The 25,590-nt window shown below is 43.5% G+C and overlaps 1 protein-coding gene and 1 long non-coding RNA gene across 3 annotated transcripts in view; one reads left to right on the top strand and one right to left on the bottom strand.

Moving 5' to 3' along the window:
• Nucleotides 1-25,467, top strand: LOC308425706 (myosin-2-like). Its single transcript, XM_080923161.1, has 39 exons — nt 1-156; nt 2,002-2,228; nt 2,336-2,479; nt 3,953-4,109; nt 5,167-5,194; nt 5,277-5,391; nt 5,490-5,582; nt 6,111-6,174; nt 6,277-6,375; nt 7,222-7,325; nt 7,790-7,928; nt 8,225-8,343; nt 8,431-8,580; nt 9,649-9,819; nt 9,906-10,215; nt 10,818-10,897; nt 12,369-12,456; nt 12,543-12,660; nt 14,027-14,150; nt 14,237-14,373; nt 14,682-14,937; nt 16,343-16,585; nt 16,693-16,869; nt 16,953-17,098; nt 17,180-17,270; nt 17,359-17,748; nt 18,353-18,479; nt 19,338-19,456; nt 19,589-19,785; nt 20,407-20,590; nt 20,671-20,836; nt 20,977-21,101; nt 21,252-21,560; nt 21,645-21,848; nt 22,393-22,518; nt 22,606-22,776; nt 22,858-22,962; nt 23,055-23,150; nt 25,189-25,467. The coding sequence occupies exons 2-39, from the start codon at nt 2,025-2,027 to the stop codon at nt 25,339-25,341; spliced, it is 5,829 nt and encodes a 1,942-aa protein (XP_080779287.1). The 5' UTR covers nt 1-156; nt 2,002-2,024; the 3' UTR covers nt 25,342-25,467.
• LOC308426527 overlaps nt 1-25,590 on the bottom strand; it is a 43,744-nt gene that overhangs the window by 16,708 nt on the left and 1,446 nt on the right. The window lies entirely within an intron of this gene.

A 25,590-nucleotide genomic window follows, 5' to 3' on the forward strand; every position in this document is an offset into this window, starting at 1 on the left:
GGGGCTGCAGCTTCTCTGCTTTGCACATCTGTGAATTCTGGTGCCTCCAACTTTCTGTAGCGAGTGAGATTTACTTCTCAACTAATCAAGTGCCTTGCTCCTTTCTCATACAGGACCCTCTTACTTCCCAGCTGCACCGTCTCATTTGCCAGTAAGGTAAGGGTTGAACTAACCAGTCCCTGGAGGTGTGATGGAGAGCCTCTGGGGTGGCTGGCTCCACTTCAGGTAGCATCCTTTGAGAAAGTGCCTGTCTCAGGAAATACTAACAATAGCATTTAAGGAAAGATGCTGGGGAGGGAAGGAGGACTTTTATTCCTGCCATGTGAGCAAAATCAACTCTGAAAGGTTGGTTTTTTGTTTTGTTTTGTTATTTTGCTTTGTTTTGTTTGTTTGTCTTGTCTCTGCAAGAAAAGAAATCCCCATTAAAATCTCCTTGGTAGAAAAGAATTCAGTTAGTCAACAAACCTCTAACAAAAAAGCAAGGAAGTACTCAGAACAATGGTTCCTTTAAAGATGGCAAAAGTCATCTCATAACACAGAAACATAGCTAAGTTTAACTTTTTTTTAAATATGAAAACGAGGAATTCAGCAGACCTATAGGACGGCATGCTGCCTCTCTGTAGAAGGAGATGGGGGAGAGAAGGTTTAAAGGAGCTCCAAGCGTTTGATCCCGCAGTGGCTGTACAGGGTAACCTCTCCTACCTGTACCTCAAAGTGGCACGGAGCAAGCTGCCAGGTTTCACATTCAGTACAAGGAAGCCTAGACCTCTGGGAGCCCTGCCATGGAGAAGCACAGGATGGGCGTGGGTGTGGGCTGTCCCCTTCATGAGTTTAACTTGGTTTAGTGTGCAAAGACATCATGTTAGAATAACTTCACCCAACCTCCAACTTAAAAAAGGAGGTCCAGAGATGGGTGGGTGAGGGACAAAGAGAAACACAATTAAAACTCTTCCAAAACTACTTTGGGTAAATTTAGCCAAATATCTATATGTGGAAATGAAGTGGTCTTACTTGACGTGACCAGAAAGATGTGTGTGACATTAGAGCAAATGGCATTTTCTGTGCAAATAATATCCTGAACCTGTTCCAATTACTTAGTAGTCCTTTAAACATTTTTTTCCAAATGTCACCCTACCCCAGGGCTTGAAAGTGATAAGGGGCTAGTATTATCATCCCTGTCCTAAAGATGGAGTTACTGAGGCTCAAAATGATCAAGAGACTTACCCAAGGTTGTACAGTCCTTGGCCACATGACTCTACCTATAACCTAGTTTCCCAAGTAGGATGCCAGTCTCAGATGATGGGAGATATTGGATGCTCGGCCCTAAGCACACATCACTGTAACCTCGTGCATGTTTCTTCTTGTGATGTTTGCTTCAGCAACTGCAGCCTGGTAACAGGAAAGTTGCCTAGTGTAATTTGCATCTGGGACCCCTGTAGTAGACGCTTTGACAGTGGTTCCCAACCTTCCTAATGTTGCGACCCGTTCATACCATTCTTCATATTGTGACCCCAATCGTAGAATTATTTCATTGCTACTTCATAACTATAATTTTGTCATGAGTAGTGATGCGAATATTTGTGTTTTCTGATGGTCTCAGGTGATCCCCGTGAAAAGGTCTTTTGAACCCTGAAGGGGTAGAAACTTAACAGTTTGAGAATCGCTTCACTGTAAAGATCCGCTAGTTGGAGCTGGAGAAATGGCTCAGCGGTTAAAAGCATTTGTTGCTCTTGCAGAGTTAGATTCCTGCCACCCACATGGTGCTTCAGAACCATCTGTAACTCCAGTTCCGAGGGATCTGATAGTCTCTTCTGGCTTTTTGAGGCACCAGGCATGCACACACCGCATACAATATATACACACAGTACATACATGAATGCATACTTATGTACATGCATACAGGGAAGATACTCATACAGATCAAATAGTGATAACTGGAAAATGAGCTGCTGTTCTACCAGGCACTGCAGTCTGTATGATTTTTTTTTTAATCCCCTTTAGGGTCTGTGAGTTCAGCAGCAGCCATGAGTTCCGACGCCGAGATGGCCGTTTTCGGGGAGGCTGCTCCTTACCTCCGGAAGTCTGAAAAGGAGCGAATCGAGGCCCAGAATAGGCCTTTTGATGCCAAAACATCTGTCTTTGTGGCGGAGCCCAAGGAGTCCTTTGTCAAAGGAACCATTCAGAGCAAAGATGCAGGGAAAGTGACTGTGAAAACCGAAGCAGGAGCGGTGTGTATACGTGTTCCGCCATGTTATACCTGTCACATTTGTGCTACTTTTTGCAGGGCTGGCCCCTCACTCACTTGACACCAATAGTTATCTTTCCTGTTTACCAGACCCTGACGGTAAAAGAGGACCAGGTCTTCCCCATGAACCCTCCCAAGTATGACAAGATCGAGGACATGGCCATGATGACCCACCTGCACGAGCCTGCTGTGCTGTACAACCTCAAAGAGCGTTACGCAGCCTGGATGATCTACGTGAGTGTCCCACACCAGGGGTCTTTAGTGTCATCACCATGTGCCCTAAAAGCCGAGGCACAAGTGTGTCCTAAGTGTCTCTCAGACACTAGAAGTCACTAGTGGAATTACTAGTTATTATAAGGTTCGTTACTGAGAATGTAAGACACATCCCAAAAGTAACACCTTGTTTCTCTCCCAAGGGAAGGCCATTGTGCTTCTGGCCACTAGCTTTATCACAGATCTGTTGATTAAACATACTAATGCTTTCCCTTTCCCTTCATTTCCTCCCCTCCCCATTTTCTCCCCTCACTTTCTCTCCCTCCCCTTCTTCTCCTCTCTCTTCCTCTCCTCTCCCTCCCCTTCTTCTCCTCTCTCTTCCTTTCCTCTCGCTTCCTTTCTTCTTCTCTTCCTTTCCTCTCTTTTCCCTTCCCTTCTGTATCATGATGCTGCAGAATTATCTCAATAAAGAGAAGATAAACATGATGAAACATTTAAAAATGGAAAATCTAGGGGTTAAATGTCATTTTAGGGATTAAATCTCCCCAGACACCAATACACCAGAGTCTCTGAGTCCTGGTTCCTTCCATCTGTGTGATCTTTCCAGCCTCCCCAGGCAGCCTTGAGAGTTCTGCCCTGCTCTTTTTATCCCGTCCTCACACTGACTATGTTTTTTTCCTGGTCATTCATTAACTTCCCCATCTACTATGTTGACTGGGAATTTCTCAAAGGATACCCTCTCACTTATGTTTTAGTCTGACATTCTTGCAGGGTCCAGGAATATAATATATATCCAATAGACATATGAATATAATTTTGTATTCATATTTTCTCACAGTTTAGCCAGTGCTGATATTGAGCTGGGCAACATCCACATAGATACCACATGTTTGCACTTCATAGACACTTTAATTGGTTAGTGACAGTCCTTAACCAGTTGACAGGCAACCTTTAAATTCCTGCATTTAGTCATCATGCGTTCATTTGTTCTTTGTCACTGCATAACTAAAAAATATTTCACAGTGTTTCCCAATGCCGATATATCTACAAATTATCCCCCACACTTTTGATAGCCTTTTATCATGTTGTCTTAAAATATTCCAAAGTCCCCATCCTTCTCTTATTGCTGAATACATTTATGTTCAAATTTATGTTCTTATAAATTCAAAGTGTCTCAATTCTGCAAAAAAAAAAAAAAAAAAAAAAAAAAACATTTCTGCTTCTTTCAAACAACAAAAGTCTCTCATAGTTCACACTTTAAAGGAAATAGACAGACACGGTTGCTCCTGCTGTGTGAAAACCATGACAAGTCCCAAGGGTAGCAGTAGGAGCTCTGAACTGGTCATTGCCCTCAAAGATGTTGCTATCTGCCAGACAATCAGCTTCCATGCTGATGCCTGGGAGAAATGTACTCACAAAAGTCCTTCTTTTTCTTAAAACCCAACTAAGTGAGTTGCACAGACAAGAAGGACTTTTCTCTCTCTTCTTATGCAGACCTACTCAGGCCTCTTCTGTGTCACTGTCAACCCCTACAAGTGGCTGCCGGTGTACAACCCTGAGGTGGTGGCAGCCTACCGAGGCAAAAAGCGCCAGGAGGCCCCGCCCCACATCTTCTCCATCTCTGACAACGCCTACCAGTTCATGCTGACGGGTGAGTGACTTGGCTATTTTATGTGTGCCCAAATTTTCCACTGCAGACCTCTAGAGAAAGTCTTGGATCAATGGCATCCCTCCCCTTGAGATGATCCCCTTCTTCAGGGGCTTGTGTGAGATAACACAGAGTGGCCAATGAGCTCTTTAACGTTTAAGGATCGACAAAGATTACCTGCCGAGAGACTTACGAACATGGAAAGACAGACACCTGTCTGCAGATGTACGTGTGCACACATAGACACAGCCACACATGCAGGCAGTTTCTATACAGCAAGAAGCAGAAGAATGAACTTTGCCTTTGTGGTTTTCTCCTCAGTATCAGAGAGTATGATCAACAGTAGATAGGGAGCTGCCTTTGCCAGAACCAACCAGTGAGATTTTAAGGCATATTGAGGATTGAGATATTAAACTGAGACTCTATCTCTATGGTGTTCTGCTCCGCTAGGTTGACCTGATGTATTTGTAACCCCTTTGGAGATGGATTGGAGAATTCTTTAGGCTGAGTGAGGCATCACAACTCTTGCTTTCCATTAAAAGTATGATGAAGCCATGAGTACTGTCAGCATGACCACCATTCCACCCCTTGTTACTCCTCATGCATCAAAACATTTCCAATATCCCCATCGGCAGTTGGCCTTTGGCCCACCATGAATGTGTCACTGACTTAAACTGTCATCAAAATGAGATGGACCAGCAGAGTCTACTTTAGATATTGATTTAGTAGTAGAATATTAGAAAGGAAGCCTTGTGCCTGGAAAAATCACAATGTAGGCACCCCTTCTAACCAAGGCTTTTAAGCAATTTCTTCATCATAGGATTCCCTCCCCCCCCCCCCAATGAAATGTTCTGGGAAGACATGAGTGGTTGCACTCGGTTTAAATGGGTGTGTGTGTGCACTAAGTACAGGGAGAGAAGAAGGCAAAGCTGTTAGGTCACTGTGCACCAGGCACTAAGACTGTTAAACAGAGAAATAGAAATCTCATGCCCTTATACCATTCTAACCATCCACAAGTGGGTTTGAAACAACATTAAGTGCCTGCAATTTCTTTTTGCAGACCGGGAGAATCAGTCAATCTTGATCACGTAAGTAGGGTTTTATGATTGCTTTTCATGGCTGTGGAAGCTCTTAGATGTGGGGCCTCCTCTGATTATTTTGATTTGACAGCGGAGAATCCGGGGCCGGGAAGACGGTGAACACCAAGCGTGTCATCCAGTACTTTGCAACAATTGCAGTCACTGGGGACAAAAAGAAGGAGGAGGCGACTTCTGGCAAAATGCAGGTGAGGGTGATTGTCCCAGTGTCCAGGATTTTGGAGGCAGGCCTCCAAGGCAAGAAATCTCTGAGCCTGATAAGCAAAGTCTGATCTTTCCCTCGCAGGGGACCCTGGAGGATCAAATCATCAGTGCCAACCCCCTGCTGGAGGCCTTCGGCAATGCCAAGACTGTGAGGAACGACAACTCCTCTCGCTTTGTGAGTCTCTAATACACTGTGATGGGCACTGACCATTGGCCCAAATCCGTGGGAAGTCTCTGATGTAGTCTTCGAATCTTTATTCACATTATGTTATACTGTGGTTTTCTCTTGCTTATTTTGAAGATCTCTGGTCAGAAGAACATGTGATCCCTCTCTGGAGTATTTTATTATTATTATTATTGCTGCAACTACTGTAAAATACTTTATCTTTAATTTTAATTAACAATAACTGCATATATTTATGGGACACAATGGATGATTTAATATATTTATACATTGTGGGATAATTAATCCAAGCTGATTAACACAGCCTCACCTCGTATATTTATATTCATAAATTCCTAAACCCAAGATAAAATCCCTCGACTTGTAAAATGGAAAATAGACATTTCATTTTTTTAAATAAATAGTCCCTGGCTTGGTTTAAAATTAAAACAGTATTGTCCCTGTATTAAGTGTTTTTGAGCATTTTCAATGATTCGATATTCTTGAAGGCAAAGTAGACATGTTAGCTTTCTTTTCAAGGGGAAATTCATCAGGATCCACTTTGGTACTACGGGGAAACTGGCGTCCGCTGACATCGAGACATGTGAGTGCTCACCTGCAGCCCGGTTCTGATCTCGGGACTGCTGAAGTGGCCTGACATTCAAACCTGGCAGCTTCCTCACTTTCCTTGCTTGCTTTCTTCTAGACCTGCTAGAGAAGTCCCGGGTCACTTTCCAGCTTAAGGCGGAAAGAAGCTACCATATATTTTATCAGATCACATCCAACAAGAAACCAGAGCTGATTGGTAAGGGATGTCATAATTCCTCTTCAAAGTCACCACCCCACACAAGTCACCACACCAGCCAGGGCATTGCCAACTTGATGCACCATGTCTGAATTCCTTCGAGCTTTATTATTTGTTTAATGGAAAAAAAAAAAAAAAACTTTTTAGGAGTAATTGTAGCTCGATGAAATGAGCTCAAGTTCAATCCCCAGAACCAAATAAATAAATAAATAAATAAATAAAATAAAATATTTTCTTATTATAAAGATTCTTAAGAAATCAAAGGGAAAGTGAAAACTTATCCCCAATTTCTACTATGGAATAACCATTATGAACACCCACATAAACATCATCCCATTCACCTTCAATATATATTGTTATATATAGATAAGTGCATACAATTTACCCAGCTGGAGTAATGGTCACACTTTTGTAATTCACATATATATATTTATTGAGTGTGTCATAGTTTTATCCATATTAATATTGCTGCGTGGTGTTGTAGATGGTTGCATGGTATCCCACATTAAAAATAGACAAATTTTACTTAATTATATCCTTTTCCCTTTAAGGCCTCAGTTTGCTTCCCTTTCTAATTGTTAAATAGTCACTATAATAAAGACTATGGTAGTATAAGGCAACTTCTCCTTTACTCTTTGAAAACTTCACACATGCATACCATTCATTATATCGTGGTGACGTTTAAAAATTTGTCAAGGACAGGGAACACCATGCCATCATCTTCAAGGTACTTAGTGCCCATCAGTCTTTCGGCCATGTATCAAGTAGTATCCTTAGAATCAGACTGAAAATCTCTTGCTTTGTTGAAGACATTGTTCTCATCTTAGCTCTCTTTCATGTACGTAGAAATGCTGCTGATCACCACGAACCCGTACGATTACCCGTTTGTCAGCCAAGGGGAGATCAGTGTGGCCAGCATCGATGACCAGGAAGAGCTGATGGCCACCGATGTAAGTCGAACACAGATCAATGTTTAGAACTACTGCATAGGATCAGAGATGGGGTTCACTGAGATAACTCATTCAGAGCCTCCAGAAGAAACAGCAAAGAGTGGAGGGTGTTCAGAAAACACTGGCTAACTGGGCCCAGATGCTGTCCCCCCCCCACAGGGTTTTAAGATTCCTCCCCTCAGAGTTTGCAGAGGTCTCTGATGAAGCCGAGGTGCGGCTTCTCAAAAATAACAAGTGTCTGAGCTTTACAGTGTTTTCTCCTAAGCTTCCTTTTGTGAGAAGACATAAACCTTTAACTCCATTGATCAAGTGAGCATCATTTCCACACCCCTGCTAAGAAAACCGCTTTCCCTCCAGAAGTTCTGCTGTGATTTCCTCAACTTGACCAGCTAATGAGGAATGGGAACACGGGCTCTAAGTAGCAGGTCATAACCTAACAGCTATCATCGTGGTTTTGTTGGCAGAGTGCTATTGACATTTTGGGCTTTACGAATGAGGAAAAGGTCTCCATCTATAAGCTCACGGGAGCCGTGATGCATTATGGGAACATGAAGTTCAAGCAGAAGCAGCGGGAGGAGCAGGCTGAGCCAGATGGCACTGAAGGTACCAGCTGTGTCTTCTACCTGACTTTGTGCTTCATTTGAAGCTCATGTTCTTAGCGTGTTATTTCGACTTTTCCTAAGAAGGCAAATTCACATTTCAGATTTGAGCTTTATAGAGCACTTAAATTATATGCTATGTAAAGCAGAGATATCATTTGGGGTAGTCATGGTCTTGAACTCAGGAAGAACATAGGCAAGACTATTAAAAATATACTAAAAGCGCTGCACAATATGCTTGAAGATGAAGTTTTAAGAAAACAGGTTTCTTCACACCCTAATACCATTGTATCCCTTTAGTGGCTGACAAGGCTGCCTATCTCCAGGGACTGAACTCCGCTGATCTGCTCAAAGCCCTCTGCTACCCCAGGGTCAAGGTTGGCAATGAGTACGTCACCAAAGGCCAGACTGTTGAGCAGGTAAGCGTGAAATTAATAACCACCACAAGGGCATCAAAGCCTTGAGCCTTCCTCATGTAACGTGGAGTTCTATTTTCATCTTTCAAGGTGACCAACGCTGTGGGTGCCCTGGCCAAGGCCATGTATGAGAAGATGTTCCTGTGGATGGTCACCCGCATCAACCAGCAGCTGGACACCAAGCAGCCCAGGCAGTACTTCATCGGGGTCTTGGACATCGCAGGCTTTGAGATCTTTGATGTAAGCTGCAAGCTGACTAATGGAACACCTTTAGAGCTCTGACTAGATTGCTAAGAAGGAATAGTATTAGGAAACTTCCTTTCTACTGTCTGTTATATGAAGACACAAAGGAGGTTTTCTTGGCACCCAGTAGTCATTTCCTGTGGTAAATGACAAACAATGTGTGCAATGAAGACCCTTCAACTTCCTGCAGGAAAGAGGGAGTTTAGACTGTGAAAAGCAAAGGGCTCTAAAAAAAATCCCACAGTATAAAGGAAGCTGACATTAAATAGCACAGCAGAACTTAGTCACATATAATATGCTCAGAGTATACAGTGCAGAAGTCACTGAGAAATACCTAGGGAGATAATAAAGCCTGTAAAAGGCTTAATAATTTAGAATCATCATTAATTAAATGCAATTAACTTTTAATGCTTGTTAATGTATTATCACGAAATAAAGTTTTCTATTTGATCATGAAATACATCTCCCTGCTCAGAGCCTTTTAAAAGTTTATCTTCTTTTTGATTGTGACAATAAAACTCGGCTTTAACAGAAAATACAGAAAAGCAAGAAAACGCACCTAATTCTACTAGGAATATCTAGTCCATTTGACAGTTTGGTAGGGTTTCTAAAGATATGCATGTGTGCTGTTATATTTTAGTGATCGACTGGGTCTTGTTTATTGTTTCCATTTCACACTAAAAAATAATCACTAGTCGTTTGAAATTCCTACCGTAGTGATATCCCTGCAGTGCAAGCTCTGGAACAACTCTTTATGGACTGAGAGTATGGATGAGGGCTCTGGAAGCCATAGGGACAACTGGAATAAATAGAGGGAGGCTAATTAGATACTCAGGAAAAAGACGTGTGCCTTTAAGCAAATTTAAGCAAAGAGTGCCGATTTAAGACTTTCTGTAACACGGCAACGATCAGTGACTTCCACATGCCTCAAACCTTCCATACATTCCTGTTTTGTATGGCCAACACAGACTCTTCTGACCAATGATGTTGACACTCACCTCAAAGCCATTTTAAAGAAAATGCTCAGTTAATTTTGGAGAGAAATAATCACACCCATTTATTTAGTTCAACAGCCTGGAGCAGCTGTGTATCAACTTCACCAATGAGAAACTGCAACAGTTTTTCAACCACCACATGTTCGTGCTGGAGCAGGAGGAGTACAAGAAGGAAGGCATCGAGTGGACCTTCATCGACTTCGGGATGGACCTGGCGGCCTGCATCGAGCTCATCGAGAAGGTATCCCACCCCGTCTGCTCTGTGCCCTCTTCCCATGTTCTTTCTGCTCGTATTCACTCTGCTGCTTTGCCTCGCCTTCAATCCAGCCGATGGGCATCTTCTCCATCCTGGAAGAGGAGTGCATGTTCCCCAAGGCAACAGACACCTCCTTCAAGAACAAGCTGTATGAGCAGCATCTTGGAAAGTCTGCCAACTTCCAGAAGCCTAAGGTGGTCAAAGGCAAGGCCGAGGCCCACTTCTCCCTGGTGCACTATGCGGGCACCGTGGACTACAACATCACTGGCTGGCTGGACAAGAACAAGGACCCCCTGAATGAGACGGTGGTGGGGCTGTACCAGAAGTCTTCAGTGAAAACTCTGGCTTACCTCTTCTCTGGGGCTCAAACTGCTGAAGCAGGTTAGGCTTCCAAGCCTTAAGTTTCTGTAGATATTACAATTGAGCTATTATGGTGAGGCTGGTGAGGTAGCCTAGGCAGAAGTGTGGCATGCCAAATCTCTAATTCCTTGAGTAGTAGGCTATGCTGTAGTTAAAAATTTGTGGTTCCAACTACTGAAAGAGTCCTCATCACAGTGGCCAGAAAGGAACTAACAGGTTCTCAAACAAAAAAGGCCTGGACTTCCAAAATTCTTTCCTTCTTCTCCTACTCTACTGAGTGTGAGTATCTGAGGATATTTCAGACAGTATAGTGACCAAATTCTGCCTCCAGCATTAACCTCTGCTGATATTTTGAGTCACTTTGTGCCAAGTATTAATATCGGAAGGCCTGTCTCTTCATGGTTAGGTGATTGCCGTTTCCAGCAACTCCATATAGATAATGAACCACAGAAAAGTGGATGTGAACTTAGTTAAAAAAACAAAGTTTCAAGAGGGCCAGTGGAATGGGAGGAAGTTCATGCCATGGAGGAAAGTTTGACTTGAGCATCAAGAGCACAGAAGTCGGAGAGAGGGAGCTTACTCACTGTATTCGAACAACATTATCCTTTTTTTTTCTCCTTCAGAGGCAAGTAGCGGTGGAGCTGCCAAGAAAGGTGCTAAGAAGAAGGGGTCCTCCTTCCAGACCGTGTCTGCCCTGTTCCGAGTAAGAACAAACTCTAACGCCTCCCAATTGCTTTAGGAATTTAGCTCTAGAAGTATGAGCTCACATTTTCCAGAAGATTCTAGAAAAGGGTTGACATTTATGATTTTGGTTGATCTGTAGTGGAAGAAATTTAAATCATACTGACATTACCTTATCTCACTTTTCATGGTACTTCCTCATAGGATGAAGGGCACCTCCTGAGAAATCTTACAGAGGATAATGAGCCACCATTCATAAACTAGTTGGGTGACAAGGACCAAAGCCATGTACAGAAATATTAAGAAAATATCAATAAGATGAAGGAACCTGTAAGCTGTGATGTTGTACTCCTGTAATCCTTGGGAGGCAGCAGCAGGAGGATTGAAAAATTGAAAACAGTCTAGGGTACATCTTTGAGAATATCACAATGACAGCAAGCCCAAATTAAACCAATATCAAAACAAAGAAGAAAGACTCATGTGATTTAGCAGCTAACCTACAATGAAGCTAATATAATATTGCTGCTTCTGATCCATTCAGTTGTCAACACCAAGTTAAAAAGTCATTAAGTTATGGATGGAGCTGTAAAAAAACATCCAAGGTCCAAATATTCTACATGATTGTATCTCCTTGTTGAAGAAGTAGAGCATAGTAAAGGATAGAGTCACTCTCTAGTGCAATGGTTCTCAACCTTCCTATTCCTGCCACCGTTTAATACAGTTCCTCATGCTGTGGTGATTCCCCAACCATAAATTACATTCATTGCTACTATAGTTTTGCTGCTGTTATGAATAACAATGCAAATATCTGATATGTAACACCCCCCCCCCCCGATAAAGCTTGCAACCCACAGATTGAGATCTACTGATCTAGTAGATAAACATGTTTGGGTGATCAGAGATCAGCGAAGACAGAACAACAATGTTCATACAAAGTGAAAGAAAGCACACATCAGGCTTCCTCACAGACACCCTGCCCACCAACAAGAATGCAGACAGATGGACTGAGCAAGAGTCTGCAGCTCAGCAGAAGCAATAGAAGTCTTTCTTCTTTAAATGAAAGCTGCTTCTCCTGGGCCAGGGCTGGCAGCCTAGACAGTAAAGTCTTGTAAGTGTCACACGTGTCTGAGTTTAGATTCTCAGAACTCACAAAAAAAACCTGGCATGGCGATGTGCTCCTACAACCCCACTAATGGTGAGACAAGAGGCAGAGACAAATGGAGCCCAGGCCAGCAAGCTCTGACCTATGTAGCAAAGTTCTAATATAGTGAGAGACCCTGTCTCATCCACAGGTGGATGATACCTAAGGATTGATACCCAAGATTGGTCTAAAGCTCCACAGGAGTGGTGTACATGTGCACGAGCACACACAGACACACACAGACACACACACACACACACACACACACACTAGCCACAGACTGATTTTTGCAGATGTCACCAACTGCTCTTTCCTCTGCTGCTATTCTGACAAAAGTTCCTTGCTCTTACAGGAGAATTTGAACAAGCTGATGACCAACCTCAGGAGCACCCATCCTCATTTTGTGAGGTGTATCATCCCCAATGAAACCAAGACTCCTGGTAAGAGTCTCTAGAGTGAAAGCACAGAGCATGGTTGTCACATCTCCTGTACTAGATTCCACTGTGAAATCAATATGCATTTGCAGGTGCCATGGAACACGAACTGGTCCTGCACCAGCTCAGGTGTAACGGGGTGCTGGAAGGCATCCGCATCTGCAGGAAGGGGTTCCCCAGCAGGATCCTCTATGCAGACTTCAAACAGAGGTCAGGCTTCTCCCAATTATGATCTGTCTTTGATGTTTAGTAAATAAGCAAAACAAGTTTTAGTGAAAAGCATGTCTCTATTTAATCAGCCACAAAAGGATGAAAGATTCTGAACCTCACAACACTTTTAAAAGATACTATATGTTAAGCACCATATGCAAAATTTCCACTGGATTTATCAAGGCTCACGGATATACATTCCCCGGCTTCCTTTTCACAACTCCATCTCATTCAACCCCCACCATCACACGGTTGAGATAAGAACTGCTACTACCTCAGTTTTTGGACAAATGAACCAGGGTTCAGAGAGATCAAATTATGTTGCCTAAAGTCACTAGGTGGCATGTTTTACCTAGAGCTATAAATAGGTCACCTTCGTGTTCTGTTTGATTTCAGTTTTCTCTTGCAGGTTACTTTCCCAGTTCCTCAGAATAAGAGGGGGACATGTCATGGTGACAACTCCTTAATTAGAACTTCCAGATAAGCTGATCTAGAGAGTCAAGAATGACTTCTGGGTGGCAGCTTCAGGACACTGGTCTTCTTTAAGTCTAGAGTTGGTTAAGTTGAAGAGAGTAGCAGTAGTGCCCGAGACCCAAGGGGACCCAAGGGCACACAAGGTTTGCCCTCAGGCCATTAGGATAAGTCCCCTTATCTAAAATATCGCCTACTATATTTCTCTATTTTTATCGTTAAAATATGATTTTACCATTTCCCTATCCCCCTTTCTCCCTCTAGTTCCTCCCATGTTTCACCTCCCTTTTTTCTTCTTAAATTACTTTCTTTAATTAGTACTAATTAATTACTCTAATAAATTCATATTAATTAATAATGCCTCTATATTTATTAATTTAAAAAGCAGATTTCTTGGACCCAGTATCTTCCTTTAAGGAAATTAAAATATCAAGCCATGATAGCATACTATTGCATAGGTTCTCTACTCTTAAATGTGAGCAGGAGCACGTGATCCTTCCTTGAGTCTGATTAAAAAAAAAAAAAAAGAAACAGCAAGGGTGGGGTCATGCATTCCAGAGGCAGAGGTGGCAGGGCTCTGTGACTTTGAGGCCAGTCTAGTCTACATAGTGAGGACAGCTAAAACAGAACCTATATGTATGTACCTTGTCCAAAAAAAAAAAAAAAAAAAAAAAAAAAAAAAAAAAAAAAAAACCAAAAAAAGATTGTAAATATAAAGGAAGCTACATTGGCATGAAAATATATAGCAAATAGGTTGAAAAACATGCAAATGATGTTCCTCCATAAATCAAGAGTAATAATTATCAAAATATTTTGATTTTTTAAAAGTAAATCATTTAGAATTTGACTATTGTTTGTAAGTCAAATCTTTACAAACTACACTTACTTTAAACAGATACAAGGTGTTAAATGCAAGTGCCATCCCTGAGGGTCAGTACATTGATAGCAAGAAGGCTTCTGAGAAGCTCCTTGGCTCTATTGACATTGACCACACTCAATATAAGTTTGGTCACACCAAGGTAATCCTCTTGAAATCCAGTCTCGTGGCTTCTTGCCCTTTGGACTTGGTATGTCATTTTTGATCTGCAACATTGCCTGCACACAGGTCTTTTTCAAAGCTGGTCTTCTGGGGCTCCTAGAGGAGATGAGAGATGACAAGTTGGCCCAGCTCATTACCCGGACTCAGGCCATGTGCAGAGGGTTCTTGGCGAGAGTGGAGTACCAGAAGATGGTGGAGCGCAGGTATAAAAACTTCAGTTTATTCACATCTCCTGTCTTTAAACATACACTCAAGGTGGGCAACAGTTAGGACTCGGTTCTGAGAAGAAGATCAAACAAGGAATAAATAGGCTAAGTTCTGTCAGCATGGAATATATCCTGAGAGTCCTTGAGCATTGCCATGAAATGTATCTTTTATAATATGCAAGGTTAAATGCAAATAAAGAAAAGGGGGGAGGGATGGAGGGGGGACAGAAGCTCCGAGCCTCACTCCGGACATATATGTTTGTTTCATCATCCACTGTATCTAATTAGCAACCGCTGCATTGCAGGGAGTCCATCTTCTGCATCCAGTACAACATCAGAGCCTTCATGAACGTCAAGCACTGGCCCTGGATGAAGCTCTTCTTCAAGATCAAGCCCCTGCTGAAGAGCGCAGAGACCGAGAAGGAGATGGCCAACATGAAGGAGGAGTTCCAGAAGACCAAAGACGAGCTGTCCAAGTCGGAGGCAAAGAGGAAAGAACTAGAAGAAAAGATGGTGTCCCTGTTGAAAGAAAAAAATGACTTGCAACTCCAAGTTCAGGCTGTAAGCTGGGGCTCTACCCTTGGGTATCACTAATCAAGATGAAGTGCTGGTGCTCTGGCCATGATAAGTGAGATGTATCATTGATAGGGAGGCATTCATTGTACAGAGATGGTTAAAGACTCCAACCAGACACATTTCTCTCACTGCTCAATAAACACCCCCCTCCCTGGAACAGTGCCATGACAACGAAGTAGAACTGTCTGTTTTCTTCCAATCTGCACAATTTTATCAGTCTACAGGCATTGTGGCTTCTTTTCAGCTTGAAGAGAGTCCTCAAAAGACATTAACAAAACCCAAATAATGTATTAAAAGAAAGATGATATGGAGAATTATTTTCTTTTCAAACGTCCTTGAACAACATCTTGACAGCCATTGTCTTCCCATTACCATATGGACAGCCAATGGATGATGATGTTCTAACCTGAATTACTGTTTGTTATTGATCCAAAAAACTCATGCCTGTTATATCTTCCATCTCCATGGACAGAGACCTTTTGTTCCATACCTACAACCCTGTGTTAACTTCTAAGCTGGTATGCCTTCTCCCAGTTTTTATCCCACCAAATTTATTAAGTGCTCACTTCTGGCCCAGCCATTTAGAGATCTTCCCACTGATCTGAGAATATAATATACAAGTCTAGCTTCCATTTGGGTTAAACTGACTTGGTCAAAGGGGCCTTCTTTCTGCTTTCTTCAAGTCTGCACTCAGTTATTCCTTCCTATTCTCCCCAAATGGTTACTCAGATTCCATTCACTCGGGTGAATTTATGACATGGCACACCCCAGTCTCGTAGGCATTCAGCAGAGAAGGGCAGAGGAGCATTAGCATATGATTTTCATATATATAAATGTATCATACATATTATCTGTATAAGTGTATCATACACATCATCTGTATAGGTGTATCATATATCTATATAAACCATTTGTAAAGTAGAACCACCCTCCAGTATCACAGAAAAATAAATTCAGCCCTTGTAACATCTTGAAGTTTCCTTGCACAAATGCTTCCCCATCTTTCTCCTTATAAGATGATTTCTATGCACTTCATGCCTATCCATCTCACAAGGGTCAACTTGAAAACTAATTTCATGAATGCATCAGGGAACCAATGTGTTTGATGTCCAATATTATGAGTTATGTTTTAAATTAATGGCAGCCTCTGAAAGATGGGTGTTCTAATCTACTATAAAACACATTGTTATAATGGAGAGAAAACAACATAGCTTGTTTTCTCCACAAAGACAATAAGCATTGTACACAGTAGGTAGTTTATGAAACATGAATCCTTGAATAGATAAACAAACATGAGAAACCCAGTAGACTAATTCAAGCAGGTTAAACTGTTATTATGACAATATATTTTATTCTTTCTCTCTAATTTTGACTATATTGCTAATGCCAGGAAGCTGAAGGCTTGGCTGATGCCGAGGAAAGGTGTGACCAGCTGATCAAAACCAAAATCCAGCTGGAGGCCAAAATCAAAGAGGTGACGGAGAGAGCCGAGGACGAGGAGGAGATCAACGCTGAGCTCACAGCCAAGAAGAGGAAGCTGGAGGACGAGTGCTCAGAGCTGAAGAAGGACATCGATGACCTAGAGCTGACACTGGCCAAGGTTGAGAAGGAGAAGCACGCCACGGAGAACAAGGTATGAGATGTGCACACGGCAGGCTCATGACTCTTTTTCATTAAGTAAAAATAAAACCAAAGTCATTCAGACATACCACTTAATGCAAAGCGTGTTTGCCTCCTAAGGTGAAAAACCTCACGGAGGAGATGGCAGGCCTGGACGAAACCATCGCCAAGCTGACCAAGGAGAAGAAAGCCCTCCAGGAAGCCCACCAGCAGACCCTGGATGACCTGCAGGCAGAGGAGGACAAAGTCAACACCCTGACCAAAGCCAAAATCAAACTCGAACAGCAAGTGGATGATGTAAGTTGTGCATTACCAAGGGCATGATTTCCTTCTAAAGGAAACTACACATTTCTTCTGATCCAAACACTACATTCATATAGCTTGAAGGGTCCTTGGAGCAAGAAAAGAAACTTCGCATGGACCTAGAAAGAGCCAAGAGAAAACTTGAGGGTGACTTGAAGTTGGCCCAGGAGTCCATCATGGACATTGAAAATGAGAAACAGCAGCTCGATGAAAGGCTCAAAAAGTAAGCAGAAAAGAAGGTCTCAGGGTTTTGCTTCCAGTTGGTGACAGATGGAATTTCAACGTTGTGCTTCTTTTCTTTAAGGAAAGAGTTTGAAATGAGCAACCTCCAGAGCAAGATTGAGGATGAGCAGGCCATCGGCATTCAACTGCAGAAGAAGATCAAGGAGTTGCAGGTGAGTCCAGGGCTTCCATCAGTCTGACTCATCAAGATAAAACGTGACTGACCCAAGAAGCTGAGTTGGTCCTTTGCACCACCCCCAGGCCCGCATCGAGGAGCTGGAGGAGGAAATCGAGGCAGAGCGGGCCTCCAGGGCCAAAGCAGAGAAGCAGCGCTCTGACCTCTCCAGGGAACTGGAGGAGATCAGTGAGAGGCTGGAAGAAGCCGGTGGAGCCACTTCCGCCCAGATTGAGATGAACAAGAAGAGAGAGGCTGAGTTCCAGAAAATGCGCAGGGACCTGGAGGAGGCCACCCTGCAGCACGAAGCCACTGCAGCCACCCTGAGGAAGAAGCACGCGGACAGCGTGGCTGAGCTCGGGGAGCAGATTGACAACCTGCAGCGGGTGAAGCAGAAGCTGGAGAAGGAGAAGAGCGAGATGAAGATGGAGATCGATGACCTCGCTAGTAATGTAGAGACAGTGTCTAAGGCCAAGGTACATGTTTGAAAAATAGATATTAGTGACAAGAATCCATATGGATACATCAGTTTGCATCGAGCACTTTCTATACATTAAGTCGTTTGTCACTTGCAGAAATACAGAAACGTGACCAGAGAGATGATAGTACTTGTCAGTACTTCCATTTTACATATGAAGACCTGGGATTAAAAGAAGCCAAGCACAGGAGCCCGTCACTCTGTTAATAAGTGACTTAAGCACAGCAGATCACCTGTGTTCTCCAAATTAGGGCCTGTCATATTTTTTATTGTCGACCATGTTCTAGTATATGTAAAAGCACTGAAGTATTTTTAATAACTTCATAGAGAACAGACCATATAACCCTTACAGAATCATAAAATCAGAGTCCCATCTTCAAACTTTTATATTACTATTGCATCCAGCTTTATCAGTAAAAGGAAAGGCGTTGTCTAGATTATATTAAATGTAGGATAATTTGATTCATTTGTCCAAAGAAATTTGTTTTTCATTTCAGGAAACTTAGCTGCAGCAAAGGCTCTTCATTCTGACCAAGCTTTGTCATCTCTCTCTCTCTCTCTCTCTCTCTCTCTCTCTCTCTCTCTCTCTCTCTCTCTCTCAGGGAAACCTGGAGAAGATGTGCCGTACCCTGGAGGACCAGGTGAGTGAACTGAAGTCAAAGGAGGAAGAACAGCAGCGGCTGATCAACGACCTGACGACCCAGAGAGGACGCCTGCAGACAGAATCTGGTAATTCTGTCTTCAATGCTGTCTGAGCATAGAGATGAGGGAGGGAAGGATGAATGAGCTGCTGATGTGAGCACCTAATATAAGCAACTAAGAACAGCGGTGATTCACCAGAGGGCTCAGGCTCAGCTTAGTCCAAAGTCAGGACTCGTCCAATCTCTGATCCAGAAACACAGAATCCTGAGTTATCCGCACAGGAAGCACTGGAACCAGGAGACATGCCAACACATTGCTATTCCTATTTTGCAGTGCAGGGGATCAAACCCAGGGCCTTGCACATGCTCAGCAAGCCTTGAAGTCGTGTCCCCAGCTCTTCAGGTCCCTTTGCTTATGTCAGCAAGAACTAAATCTGTGAATGAGGCGATGCACAGGCTCAACATCTCTCAATTGTCCTTGGAGGGTCCTCAAGATGACTCACTGGGCAACACCTCAAAGGCTTGGAGTGTTGAGTTCAAACTTTAGAACCCACAGAAAGCAGAAGAAGAGAACTTCAAAGAGTCGTCCCCTTTCACACGAATACTGTAGCAATCACACACGCAAACACACGCACACACATCTATGGAATCAGATATTTTAGATCCTCGGTTTGACAGTCAACCCTAGATTTACATAATGTCATATAAATACGATTTCACTCTGAGGAGAGAAAAATAAATTTGCACTGGCTTTATTCCTCTGGGTGGCTGTGCATGTTTTATTAGAAAACCTAGAGATTTTGCACAGAGCCTGAAAATGTCAGTAGATCATTTAATCATCCGAACTCTCAACGTGGGGTGCTGAGAGTTAAATTTGCTTCTAAAATGGGTTTCAGAGTTGGTTCTTTACTTAGAGAACAGTGGTGCTGTTTCCTCTGTTTCCCAGGTGAATTTTCCCGGCAGCTTGACGAGAAGGAAGCGATGGTATCTCAGTTATCCAGGGGGAAGCAAGCATTTACCCAACAGATTGAGGAACTAAAGAGGCAGCTAGAAGAGGAAGTAAAGGTGATTATTAATCTAAGGCTGACCACTGCAGTTTGTTTCACGAGTTGACCCTAGAAGAAGCCAGTTCCACCATCTTTAAGGGGACTAGGTATTTAAATATCTAGTACAATGAAGGTGTGTCCATCTTCATAGGCCAAGAACGCGCTGGCCCACGCCCTGCAGTCCTCCCGCCATGACTGTGACCTGCTGCGGGAACAGTATGAGGAAGAGCAGGAATCTAAGGCTGAGCTGCAGAGGGCGCTGTCCAAGGCCAACAGCGAGGTGGCCCAGTGGAGGACCAAATACGAGACGGACGCCATCCAGCGCACGGAGGAGCTGGAGGAGGCCAAGTATGAGCACATTTGGGAAAGAATGTGCAAAAAGCTACATATCCATGCCACGTGACTGCAGACGCGCTTCTGTCTTCTAGACTATCGTAATAGTCCCCACATAAAATGAACATGTTCCCAAACTGCTGACTTAAAAATCCCAGTTAAGGTTACAAAGGAAAATGAATAGTAGCTAATTCCAGAGCCTGCTCCTCTTTGCCAAATACCCCAGGCTCATTGCTGCCTCTGCACTGGCTGTTCCGTCTGTACACAACCGTCCCTGTAGCTCTGCTAGTAGTTCGCTCTGTTTTCTTAGCAAGACTTTCCCTAAATAGCTAGAGTTCTCACCCACAGATCACCGCGTCTCATTTCTCTTCACTGCATTCATATCTGAAGGGTGTTATTAAGCAATTTCAGACATGCCTGTCGTTGATTTCTGTCACTTGTCTGTGAGCTTCATGAAGCTGGTGACATTTGTCTTGTTCCCTGTTGTGTATTCACGTCTGGTTCTAAAAGGACCCTAGTGACTCTTGTTGAGCCAATGAGTAGTACCGGTATGAAGTTTTCCATACTGTCCAGTGTGGTGATAGTTCCTATTTTTGATATGGTTTCTTCCTCCTGAAACTTCCCGTAATCTTCAAGGAAGAAGCTGGCTCAGCGTCTGCAGGCGGCCGAGGAGCACGTGGAAGCCGTGAACGCCAAGTGTGCTTCCCTGGAGAAGACGAAGCAGAGGCTGCAGAACGAGGTGGAGGACCTCATGCTGGACGTAGAGAGGACCAACGCCGCCTGCGCCGCCCTGGACAAGAAGCAGAGAAACTTCGACAAGGTGATTCCCGAAGCATCCTCTCTCTGCTCAGCGCACCTTTCTCTGTGATCCCCAGCAGCTCACCCCTCTTGGTTTCCCAGATCCTGGCAGAGTGGAAGCAGAAGTATGAGGAAACGCACGCCGAGCTCGAGGCGTCCCAGAAAGAGGCCCGCTCCCTGGGCACGGAGCTCTTCAAAATGAAGAATGCCTACGAGGAGTCGCTGGATCATCTGGAAACGCTCAAGCGCGAGAATAAGAATTTACAGCGTAAGGCCCTTTCTTTCTCAGCTATCCCCAAGCCTGGGAGGGAACTCTGTTACTCTCTTCGACGTCACGCCTTGACCACGCCCTTCCTGTTTTTTGTTTTGTTTTGTTTTGTTTTGTTTTGTTTTTAACCCTATTAACAGAGGAGATCTCTGACCTCACGGAGCAGATTGCAGAAGGAGGAAAGCGCATCCATGAACTGGAGAAAATAAAGAAACAAGTCGAACAAGAGAAGTGTGAACTTCAGGCTGCTCTAGAAGAAGCAGAGGTACAGGCTGCGTGCGTTCCGGATAACCAACGCATCGGGAAGGATTAAGTCCACCTACAGAGCGCATAAAGGGGCACAGCACAGGGCCATCTGTGTTTGGCAACACTGCAGCATGCTTGTTTGCTAATGTCGCCTCTTGCTGTCCTTAAGGCATCCCTGGAGCATGAGGAGGGGAAGATCCTGCGCATCCAGCTGGAGCTGAACCAAGTCAAGTCTGAGATCGACAGGAAGATTGCCGAGAAGGACGAGGAGATCGACCAGCTGAAGAGAAACCACATCAGGGTCGTGGAGTCCATGCAGAGCACGCTGGACGCCGAGATCAGGAGCAGGAATGATGCCATTAGGATCAAGAAGAAGATGGAGGGAGACCTCAACGAGATGGAGATCCAGCTGAACCACTCCAACCGCATGGCTGCCGAGGCCCTGAGAAACTACAGGAACACACAGGGCATCCTCAAGGTAGGTGGCACCAAGAGGTGGTCCCAGATGAGTGGTGTGACCCGTCCCGAGGACACGGTGTCTCAATGATCGTTCACTGCACAGGACACCCAGTTGCACCTGGATGATGCTCTCCGGGGCCAGGAGGACCTGAAGGAGCAGCTGGCCATGGTGGAGCGCAGAGCCAACCTGCTGCAGGCTGAGATCGAGGAGCTGCGGGCCACGCTGGAGCAGACGGAGAGGAGCAGGAAGATTGCAGAGCAGGAGCTGCTGGATGCCAGTGAGCGCGTGCAGCTCCTCCACACCCAGGTAGGGTTTTGCACAAACACCTCCCAGCAGTAAATGCTTAAATGTCTCAGCACATAAAAGCCTGTACTTTCACACTTAATAGCCAGGTTTTAACTCTTGCCAAATTTTACTTTGTTACTGACTGAGAAATCTCTCACTGTTTTATGTTAGTAATTGTATTTGATTCTCTTCTATAGCATGTAATGGGGGACCATACACTACTGTATCAGTGTATTTAGTCATTCTTACTGCCAACACTGACATTTTTCATTGTAGAGAAATGTCATGCTACAAACATCTGTTGCAATCTTATTTATGTGCATGGACAGTCTGACTGGTAAATGACAATCATAATCATAAAGCTACTTCACCTTCTTCTAATGCACGTGAAGGTGCTGACTCAGCATATCTACTTTTCTCTTTATAATTTGTGATATATAACAAAATACTTTAATGTTGAAGAGAGCTTCTTTTTACTTACAATATCTTTCTTATGATTTTCAAGAAAGAACTATCACCACGTACTTTGATAGCATAAGAAAGTGTAACACTTATTTCTAACCAGAACACCAGCCTCATCAACACCAAGAAGAAGCTGGAGACAGACATTTCCCAAATCCAGGGAGAGATGGAAGACATCGTCCAGGAAGCCCGCAATGCAGAAGAGAAGGCCAAGAAAGCCATCACTGACGTGAGCAGAGGGTCAAATGGAGATAGCGATCCTGAGTCCTGCTGGGCCTTGTCAGCCCTTAACCAACTCTGTCTCATCTCTCGCCAGGCCGCCATGATGGCGGAGGAGCTGAAGAAGGAGCAGGACACCAGCGCCCACCTGGAGCGGATGAAGAAGAACATGGAGCAGACGGTGAAGGACCTGCAGCTGCGTCTGGATGAGGCCGAACAGCTGGCGCTGAAGGGCGGCAAGAAGCAGATCCAGAAACTGGAGGCCAGGGTGGGTGTCCCTGTGCTTCTGCACTTCCGTAGGTTTCCAGTTTCTCACTGGGTCGATTTTTCAGAGCCTTTGCTTTTGTAGGTGCGAGAACTGGAGGGCGAGGTGGAGAGTGAGCAGAAGCGGAACGTTGAGGCCGTCAAAGGTCTGCGCAAACACGAGAGGCGGGTGAAGGAACTTACGTACCAGGTAGGCCGTGGTCCTTAGCCGCTAAGCCCCCTCCAGATGCGTGTGAGATACTCACAGTGATAGCGTGCCCTATGGTTCTTATAATCTTGCAGACAGAAGAAGACCGAAAAAATATTCTCAGGCTTCAAGATTTGGTGGACAAACTCCAGGCCAAAGTGAAATCTTACAAGAGACAAGCCGAGGAGGCAGTAAGTATCTTTAGGATAGACAATAGGATAGACGCCCTTGAACTGGGAAAAGCTTCTGAATAAGTCAGTGTACTGCCTCACTTAGTTAAGAAGCTACAGATTCTGTAACCAGAGCTTTGTACACACACCGTTTCTAGTGTCAGTGGCTCGATTTTAAGGGAAAACCCCGGCTTACCAAGGAAACTATATAAAAAAAAAATTAAAAACAGAAATTATTCAGGCCATTCTCCCATGCCGTGGCAGGACAGAATGATACAGAGATAAGATTCATAAGCAGAAATCCCTAGACACCTAGCTGTTAACAAGCAAACTTAAAAATAACCCTTGGGCACTGGAGAGATGGCTCAGCAATTAAGAATACGGCTACTCTTCCAGAGGACTTGAGTTCAATCCCCAGCACCCACAACCACCCGTGACTCCAGTTCCCGGGCTCTGATGCTCTCTTTTGCTCTCCATAAATACCAGACAGACAAGTGGTTCACAAACATACATGCTGAAAAAAAATATCTGCACACATAAAATATAAAATAAAAGTAAAAACTAACTCGGGCTAAAATGGATATTGGAAAAGCACGATTACCAGATCATTATTTATTATAAACAATATGAAAAGGAAGGTGTGACTTTTACAAATATATGGAATGCAGCCAAAATTGCTTAGAGGGTTAATAAACCATTGTTTTATAGGCTTTTAGCGTGAATCAAAATAAATTAAAAATAAACCAATACATTTATATCTAATCTAGAAATTAATACCAGTAATGCAATGAAGCAAGAAATAAGTTGATTAGAGTTTATTATTTTGTAATATGACATTTTAGTAATACCTGATAACTTGTGGAGAATTAATGAAGCAAATACATTTATAGCTAGTTTAATGAAGAAACCAGAGAAAATACAAACAGCACCACAGAAACATAAAGGGAGAAATGCCTTGTAGACGGAGCAGTGTTTTTAGTGTAATGTGTAAAACAGTTCCTGAGTTCACAAAGAAACTTTTTTCCCCCAAGAGAATGTGAGTTACCAAGCTGCGCTAAAATGTTACTTCAGGGTTACTGTTGAAAAGGACCCAGGTGCAGATAGGTCTTTCAAAGTTTCAAGGAACAGATAATCCCCAGCTATGTAGGCATTGCAAGAGCATGAGAAAGAAGCAAAGCTTTCCAATTCACATTACAAAGCTCACATAGCCCTCATACCGAAACTGGTCCAAGGGAGGATAGGGGAAAAGTGAGGGCAGCCTTACCCCTGACTGTAGTCACAGCAGGGACACATTGCTAAACACTGAAACCCTTACTTATCCAAAGCACTTGCCTATCAGTGAGTGAAGAGACTTAAAGTCCAAGATGTAAAGATGCCTTATTTGAGAATCTGCCATTTATCAAATCAATCGTTATATCAAAAGCAGAGAAGATAATCATTTGTGTCAAAATAATCTATGGTAAAATTTGATGGGCATTTCCATGTTTTAAATGGCTATTAAATTATGCTTAATATGATAAGGAATAACTAATTTCAGTTAGCTGTCACCCCCTAAAAGCTAGCATTAACCATCTGGCTTTTTTTTTTTTAATTCTTGCTTTTCTGATCTTTTTTCTTCTTTTGCTTTATTCACGGCATATATGCAGTCAGATAATTTGGTTGTTGAGAATGAGAGATGGTTCAGCCATTAAGAGTACTTGTGGCTTTTCCAGAGGATCTGCATTTGCTTCCCAGCACCCATTCCAGGCAGCTAATAACCTGCAACTATAGCTCCAGGGGGTCCAGCACCCTCTTCTGTTCATCAAGAGGGTTTGCATACACACATGAAGACAGACAGACAACACACAAATAAGATTCTTACAAAAAGATAGTTTGTTTTGCAAAATTTGTGACGTGATAATTTTGAGACGCCCATCTCTAATAAAATAATTTCAGCGGTAAGCATGAACCTTGGAAAGGGTAAGATTTTACTTCTCCATACCAAGCTCTGTCTCTGCCAGTCTACAGTGCATAGAAAGATTACAGCATGGGTTTAATGTAATTCCGTTTTTATTCTCAGGAGGAACAATCCAACACAAATCTCTCCAAGTTCCGCAAGATCCAGCACGAGCTGGAGGAAGCCGAGGAGCGGGCTGACATCGCCGAGTCCCAGGTCAACAAGCTGCGGGTGAAGAGCCGTGAGGTTCACACCAAGATCATAAGCGAAGAATGAAGCAGTCCTGATGCTGTGGAGTGACTGAGGAGAGGCACAAAATGTGAAGCCTTTGGTCATGTCCCTGTGTGATTCTATTTAATCGTATTGTAAGGAAATAAAGAGCCCAAGTTCCTTTGCAAGCAATACCCGTGGGCTGGCCCTGTCTTCTGTCACCTTCCTAAAGCAGCGTCAACATTTGAAACATCTTGAGTGATAGTCACATCCTATCTGCAACTCAGAAGCACACACATCTTCACAAGTATCTTT

Source organism: Micromys minutus, assembly GCF_963924665.1.
Source record: "Micromys minutus genome assembly, chromosome: 10".
NCBI classification, from domain to species: Eukaryota; Metazoa; Chordata; class Mammalia; order Rodentia; family Muridae; genus Micromys; species Micromys minutus.

Excerpts from the sequence above, each read along its gene's own strand:
- LOC308425706 (XM_080923161.1), top strand. The coding sequence starts at position 2,025 with ATGAGTTCCGACGCCGAGATGGCCGTTTTCGGGGAGGCTGCTCCTTAC. Across the intron at positions 12,661-14,026 it reads TATGCAGACTTCAAACAGAG|ATACAAGGTGTTAAATGCAA; the intron begins GTCAGGCTTCTC and ends TACTTTAAACAG. Across the intron at positions 17,271-17,358 it reads AGAAGATCAAGGAGTTGCAG|GCCCGCATCGAGGAGCTGGA; the intron begins GTGAGTCCAGGG and ends CACCACCCCCAG.